The sequence below is a fragment of the Cinclus cinclus genome, unplaced genomic scaffold (assembly GCF_963662255.1).
Source record: "Cinclus cinclus unplaced genomic scaffold, bCinCin1.1 SCAFFOLD_350, whole genome shotgun sequence".
In the NCBI taxonomy this organism is placed as follows: domain Eukaryota; kingdom Metazoa; phylum Chordata; class Aves; order Passeriformes; family Cinclidae; genus Cinclus; species Cinclus cinclus.
Window position 1 is genome coordinate 540 of NW_026912142.1, and position 7,882 is coordinate 8,421.

General features: G+C 41.8%; 1 protein-coding gene across 1 annotated transcript; it reads left to right on the forward strand.

Annotated features, from left to right (window-relative positions):
• Positions 1 to 925: 925 nt before the first annotated feature.
• Positions 926 to 6,928, forward strand: LOC134057476 (AP-1 complex subunit sigma-1A-like). The gene is made up of 3 exons (XM_062514455.1): positions 926 to 1,260; positions 2,325 to 2,462; positions 5,947 to 6,928. Exons 1-3 carry the CDS (start codon positions 979 to 981, stop codon positions 5,992 to 5,994), a joined length of 468 nt encoding a protein of 155 aa, XP_062370439.1. The 5' UTR covers positions 926 to 978; the 3' UTR covers positions 5,995 to 6,928.
• Positions 6,929 to 7,882: the final 954 nt, after the last annotated feature.

Below are 7,882 nucleotides of genomic sequence, written 5' to 3' on the forward strand. Positions count from 1 at the left end.
TGATGGGTTGACCATGGTTGGCATGACCATGATGTGTTGACCACAGCTGCGTGGACCATGATGGATTGACTATGGTTGAGTTGACCATGGTCGGCTCAACCATGATGACTTGACCATAGTTGAGTTGACCATGGTTGAGTTGACCATGGTTGAATTGACCATAATGACTGACCATGTTTGGCTTGACCATGATGGCTTGACCATGGTTGAGTTGACCATGATGGGTTAACCATGGTTGGGTTGACCATGGTTGCATTGAATGTGCTTTTATTGACCATGATGGCTTGACCATGGTTGAGTTGACCACAATGGATTGACCATGATGGGTTGAGCATAGTTGAGTTGACCATGGTTCGGTTGACCATGGTTGGGTTGACCATGGCTGGGTTGACCGTGGTTGGGTTGACCACAATGGATTCACCATGATGAATCAACCATGATGGGTTGACCATGGCTGGGTTAACCATGATGAGTTAACCGTGGTTGGGTTGGCCATGATGTGTTGTCCATGATGGGTTGACCATGGTTGGGTTGACCATGATGAATTGACCATGGTTGTCTTGACCATGATGAGTTCACCATAGTTGGGTTGACCTTGGTTGTCTTGACTATGATGAATTCACCATGGTTGGGTTGACCGTGGTTTGGTTGACCATGATGAGTTGACCATGATGAGTTGACCTTGGTTGTCTGGACCATGATGAGTTCACCATGGCTGGGTTGACCATGGTTGGGTTGACCATGGTTGGGTTGACCGTGGTTGGGTTGACCGTGGTTGGGTTGACCATGGTTGGGTTGACCGTGGTTGGGTTGACCGTGGTTGGGTTGACCATGATGAGTTCACCATGGTTGGGTTGACCATGGTTGGGTCAACCATGGTTGGGTTGACCGTGGTTGGGTTGACCGTGGTTGTCTGGACCATGATGAGTTCACCATGGCTGGGTTGACCGTGGTTGGGTTGACCATGATGAGTTCACCATGGTTGGGTTGACCATGGTTGGGTTGACCATGGTTGGGTCGACCTTGGCTGGGTCGACCGTGGTTGTCGGGACCGTGGTGCCACCTGCTCTCTATCTCCTCGTGCCGCGTCCCCGTGCCCCGGTGGGCTCTGGTGGCCCGGGGGCCGTCCCCAGCGCGGTGATGTCCCCCAGGTACGCCAGCCTCTACTTCTGCTGCGCCATCGAGGGCCAGGACAACGAGCTGATCACGCTGGAGCTCATCCATCGCTACGTGGAGCTGCTGGACAAGTACTTCGGCAGCGTGAGTCGGGGGACAGCCCGGGGACAGCCCGGGGACACCGGGGACAGTCTGGGGACAGCCCGGGGACAGCCCGGGGACACCGGGGACAGTCTGGGGACAGCCCGGGGACAGCCCGGGGACACCGGGGACAGTCTGGGGACACTGAGGACATCAGGGACAGCCTGGGGACACCGGGGACAGTCTGGGGACACTGGGGACAGTCTGGGGACAGCCCGGGGACAGCCCGGGGACACCGGGGACAGTCTGGGGACACTGAGGACATCAGGGACAGCCTGGGGACACTGGGGACAGCCCGGAGAGAGCCTGGGGACATCGGGGACAGCCTGGGGACAGCCTGGGGACACTGGGGACAGCCTGGGGACACTGGGGACAGCCTGGGGACACTGAGGACATCAGGGACAGCCTGGGGACAGTCTGGGGACAGCCTGGGGACAGCCCGGGGACAGCCCGGGGACACCGGGGACAGTCTGGGGACAGCCCGGGGACAGCCTGGGGACACTGAGGACATCAGGGACAGCCTGGGGACACTGGGGACAGCCTGGGGACACTGGGGACAGTCTGGGGACACTGGGGACAGCCTGGGGACAGTCTGGGGACACCGGGGACAGCCTGGGGACAGCCTGGGGACAACGGGGACAGCCTGGGGACACTGGGGACAGCCCGGAGAGAGCCTGGGGACATCGGGGACAGCCTGGGGACACTGAGGACATCAGGGACAGCCTGGGGACACTGGGGACAGTCTGGGGACACTGGGGACAGCCTGGGGACACTGGGGACACCTTTGGGGACATCGGGGACAGCCCAGGGACAGCCTGGGGAGAGCCTGGGGACATCGGGGACACCTTTGGGGACATCCCAGGATCACCAAGGACACCTTGGGAAACACCTTGGGATCATCCGGAACACCCTGGGGACATCTGGGACACCTTTGGGGACATCCCAGGACCACCAGAACCACCCCCAACACTCCCCCCCCCCCCCCCCCCAACCTACCCATCCCCCAACCCCAAAACCCGAGGTGGGCGTCGCCAGCCGCGGTAGCGAGCGCCGCTCACCTGGCGCAGGTGTGCGAGCTGGACATCATCTTCAACTTCGAGAAGGCGTACTTCATCCTGGACGAGTTCGTCATGGGCGGCGAGATCCAGGACACCTCCAAGAAAAGCGTCCTCAAGGCCATCGAGCAGGCGGACCTGCTGCAGGAGGTGGGGACACCCCGAAAATCCGCGGGGCGGGGCACGGGGAAATCCCCCCAAAAAAACCCAAAAATATCTGCACGGGGTCGTGGCGGCACCAAAAAATCCATGGGAGGACCTAAAATTTGGGGAGGTTCTTGTAGGGTCATGGTGGACCCCAAAAATTCATTTTTGGAAGATCTCTGGGGTTGGTGGTGACACCAAAAATCCATGGGGGGACCTAAAATTTGGGGAGGTTCTTGTAGGGTCATGGTGGACCCCAAAAATTCATTCTTGGAACATCTCTGGGGTGGTGGTGACACCAAAAATCCATGGGGGGACCCAAAATTTGGGGAGGTTCTTGTAGGGTCATGGTGGACCCCAAAAATCCATGGGGGGACCCAAAATTTGTGGGGAGGGGTGAGAAGATCCCAAAAAATCCATGAGGGGAACCCAAAATTCCTGGAGGTTCTTGTAGAGTCATGGTGGACCCCAAAAATTCATTTTTGGAACATCTCTGGGGTGGTGGTGACACCAAAAATCCATGGGGGGACCCCAAAATTTGGGGAGGTTCTTGTAGGGTCATGGTGGACCCCAAAAATCCATGGGGGGACCCAAAATTTGTGGGGAGGGGTGAGAAGATCCCAAAAAATCCATGAGGGGAACCCAAAATTCCTGGAGGTTCTTGTAGGGTCATGGTGGACCCCAAAAATTCATTTTTGGAACATCTCTGGGGTTGTGGTGACCCCAAAAATCCATGAGGGGACCTAAAATTTGGGGAGGTTCTTGTAGGGTCATGGTGGACCCCAAAAATTCATTTTTGGAACATCTCTGGGGTTGTGGTGGCACCAAAAATCCATGAGGGGACCCCAAAATTTGGGGAGGTTCTTGTAGGGTCATGGTGGACCCCAAAAATCCATGGGGGGACCCAAAATTTGTGGGGAGGGGTGAGAAGATCCCAAAAAATCCATGAGGGGAACCCAAAATTCCTGGAGGTTCTTGTAGGGTCATGGTGGACCCCAAAAATTAATTTTTGGGTTCTTGTAGGGTCATGGTGGACCCCAAAAATTCATTTTTGGGTTCTTGTAGGGTCATGGTGGACCCCAAAAATTCATTTTTGGAACATCTCTGGGGTTGTGGTGGCACCAAAAATCCATGGGGGGACCCCAAAATTTGGGGAGGTTCTTGTAGGGTCATGGTGGACCCCAAAAATTCATGGGGGGACCCAAAATTTGTGGGGAGGGGTGAGAAGATCCCAAAAAATCCGTGGGGGAACCCAAAATTCCTGGAGGTTCTTGTAGGGTCATGGTGGACCCCAAAAATTCATTTTTGGAAGATCTCTGGGGTGGTGGTGACACCAAAAATCCATGGGGGGACCCCAAAATTTGGGGAGGTTCTTGTAGGGTCATGGTGGACCCCAAAAATCCATGGGGGGACCCAAAATTTGTGGGGAGGGGTGAGAAGATCCCAAAAAATCCATGAGGGGAACCCAAAATTCCTGGAGGTTCTTGTAGAGTCATGGTGGACCCCAAAAATTCATTTTTGGAACATCTCTGGGGTTGTGGTGACCCCAAAAATCCATGGGGGGACCCCAAAATTTGGGGAGGTTCTTGTAGGGTCATGGTGGACCCCAAAAATTCATGGGGGGACCTAAAATTTGGGGAGGTTCTTGTAGGGTCATGGTGGACCCCAAAAATTCATTTTTGGAAGATCTCTGGGGTTGTGGTGACCCCAAAAATCCATGAGGGGACCTAAAATTTGGGGAGGTTCTTGTAGGGTCATGGTGGACCCCAAAAATTCATTTTTGGAACATCTCTGGGGTTGGTGGTGACACCAAAAATCCATGGGGGGACCCCAAAATTTGGGGAGGTTCTTGTAGGGTCATGGTGGACCCCAAAAATTCATGGGGGAACCCAAAATTTGTGGGGAGGGGTGAGAAGATCCCAAAAAATCCATGAGGGGAACCCAAAATTCCTGGAGGTTCTTGTAGGGGACCCAAAATTCCCCCCAAAAGAAACCCCAAAAAATCCACGGGGAGCCCCAAAAATTTTTGGGATTTTTTTTCCCTCAAATTTTGGATTTTTTCCCCCCAAATTTCTGAATTTTCTGCCCCAAATTTTGGAAGTTTTCCCCCAAATTTTGTTTTTTTCCCCCAAATTTTGGGGTTTTTTTCCCCCCCAAATTTCTGAATTTTCTGCCCCAAATTTTGGATTTTTCCCCCCAAATTTTGGATTTTTTCCCCCCAAATTTCGGAATTTTTCCCCCCAAATTTTGTTTTTTTCTCCCCAAATTTTGGGGATTTTTCCCCCCAAATTCTGCTTTTTTTCCCCCCAAATTTTGGGGTTTTTTCCCCCAAATTTCTGAATTTTTTTCCCCCAAATTTTGGATTTTTTTCTCCCCAAATTTTGGGGATTTTTCCCCCCAAATTCTGCTTTTTTTCCCCCCAAATTTTGGGTTTTTTCCCCCCAAATTTTGGGTTTTTTCCCCTCCAAATTTTGGGGTTTTTTCCCCCAAATTTCAGATTTTTCCCCCCAAATTTTGTTTTTTTTTCCTCCCCAAATTTTGGATTTTTTCCCCCCATATTTCGGAACTTTTCCCCCCAAATTTCTGAATTTTTTTCCCCCAAATTTTGGATTTTTTTCTCCCCAAATTTTGGGGATTTTTCCCCCCAAATTCTGCTTTTTTTCTCCCCAAATTTTGGGTTTTTTCCCCCCAAATTTTGGATTTTTTTCTCTCCAAATTTTGGGGTTTTTTTCCCCAAATTTCAGATTTTTCCCCCCAAATTTTGGTTTTTTTCTCCCCAAATTTTGGATTTTTTCCCCCCATATTTTGGAACTTTTCCCCCCAAATTTCTGAATTTTTTTCCCCCAAATTTTGGATTTTTTTCTCCCCAAATTTTGGGGATTTTTCCCCCCAAATTCTGCTTTTTTTCCCCCCAAATTTTGGGTTTTTTCCCCTCCAAATTTTGGGTTTTTTTCCCCCAAATTTCAGATTTTTCCCCCCAAATTTTGGGTTTTTTCCCCCCAAATTTTGGGTTTTTTCCCCTCCAAATTTTGGGGTTTTTTCCCCCAAATTTCAGATTTTTCCCCCCAAATTTTGGGTTTTTTCCCCCCAAATTTTGGGTTTTTTCCCCTCCAAATTTTGGGTTTTTTTCCCCCAAATTTCAGATTTTTCCCCCCAAATTTTGGGTTTTTTCCCCCCAAATTTTGGGTTTTTTCCCCTCCAAATTTTGGGTTTTTTTCCCCCAAATTTCAGATTTTTCCCCCCAAATTTTGGGTTTTTTCCCCCCAAATTTTGGGTTTTTTCCCCTCCAAATTTTGGGTTTTTTCCCCCCAAATTTCAGAATTTTTCCCCCCAAATTTTGGATTTTTCCCCCAAATTTTGGATTTTTTCCCCCCAAATATCTGAACTTTTCCCCCCATATTTCGGAACTTTTCCCCCCAAATTTTGGATTTCCTCCCCCTCCCCCTCCCTCCCCAATTTTAACCCTTTCTCTCCCTCCCCTCCCCCACAGGAGGACGAATCCCCCCGCAGCGTCCTGGAGGAAATGGGGCTGGCTTAGACCCCAAACCCAAAAAAAAAATTAATGAAATAAAAATAAATTAATTTAATTAAATTTAAAAATATTAAAAAAATTAAAATTTAAAAAAGTATTGAAAAAAAATTTAAAAAAATAAAATTAAAAATGTAATAAATAGAAATTTCCTGGAGGAAATGGGGCTGGCTTAGACCCCAAACCCAAAAAAAAATTAATGAAATAAAAATAAATTAATTTAATTAAATTTAAAAATATTAAAAAAATTAAAATTTAAAAAAGTATTGAAAAAAAATTTAAAAAAATAAAATTAAAAATGTAATAAATAGAAATTTCCTGGAGGAAATGGGGCTGGATTAGACCCCAAACCCAAAAAAAAAATTAATGAAATAAAAATAAATTAATTTAATTAAATTTAAAAATATTAAAAAAATTAAAATTTAAAAAAGTATTGAAAAAAAATTTAAAAAAATAAAATTAAAAATGTAATAAATAGAAATTTCCTGGAGGAAATGGGGCTGGATTAGACCCCAAACCCAAAAAAAAATTAATGAAATAAAAATAAATTAATTTAATTAAATAAAAAAAATATTTAAAAAATTAAAATTTAAAAAAAAATTTAAAAATTAAAAAAAATAATAAAATTAAAAATGTAATAAATAGAAATTTCCTGGAGGAAATGGGGCTGGATTAGACCCCAAACCCAAAAAACAATTAATGAAATAAAAATAAATTAATTAAATTAAATTAAAAAATATAAAAAATTAAAATTTAAAAAAAAAATTTAAAAAAATAAAATTAAAAATTTAATAAATAAAAATTTCCTGGAGGAAATGGGGCTGGATTAGACCCCAAACCCAAAAAAAAATTAATGAAATAAAAATAAAAATAAATTAAATTAAATAAAAATAAAATTTTTTAAAAAATTAAAAAAAATAAAAATAAAAATTAGAAATAAAAACTAAAACCTTAATAAATAAAAATTTAAAAAATAAAAAAAAATTAAAAATTTTAAAATAAAAGTTAAAAAAAATTTTAAATATCAAAAACTTTTGTAAAAAAAATCCAAAAATTAAAAAAAAAATAAAAAATAAAAATTTAAAAAAAAATTAAAAAAATTTTAAAAAATACAAATTTTAAAAATACACATTAAAAAATTTAAAAAAAAAATTTAAAAAATTTTAAAATGCAAACTAAAAAAAATTTATAAAATAAAAATTTTAAAAAATAAAAAAATTTAAAAATCAAAAATTTAAAAAAAATGAAATTAAAAAAAACTTAAAAATTTCAAAAATAAAAAATTTTTTTAAAAATTTAAAAAAAACGTAAAAAAATTAAAAAATAAAAAGTAAAAATATTAAAAAAAAGTAACAAAATAAATTAAAAACTTCTAAAAAAGAATTGAAAAATTTAAAAAAAAATTAAAAATTTTTAAAAATAAATTAAAAAATTGAAAAAAATTGAAAAAAAATTGAAAAAAATTGAAAAAAATTTGAAAAAAAAATTGAAAAAAAATTGAAAAAAATTTGAAAAGAAAATTAAAAAAAAAAATTGAAAAAAATTTGAAAAATTAAAAAAAATTTTAAAAATTAAAATAAAAAAAATTTAAAAATTAAATAAAAAATTACAAAAAAAATGTCAAAATTAAATTAAAAAAATTAAAAATGGAAAAAAAAAAAATTAAAAAAAAGAAATTAAAAAAAGAAATTAAAATAAAAGAAATTTAAAGAAAAGAAATTAAAATAAAAGAAATTAAAAATAAAACACCGAATTTTAAAAAAAATAATTTTTTTTTTTTATTATTTTTGAGGTCCCCAAAAATTTTTTTTATTTTTCTTTTCTTTTTGGGCTCCCCCAAATTTTTTATTTTATTTTATTTTGTTTTGTTTTTGCGGGGGGAGGGGTCCCCGGGGTC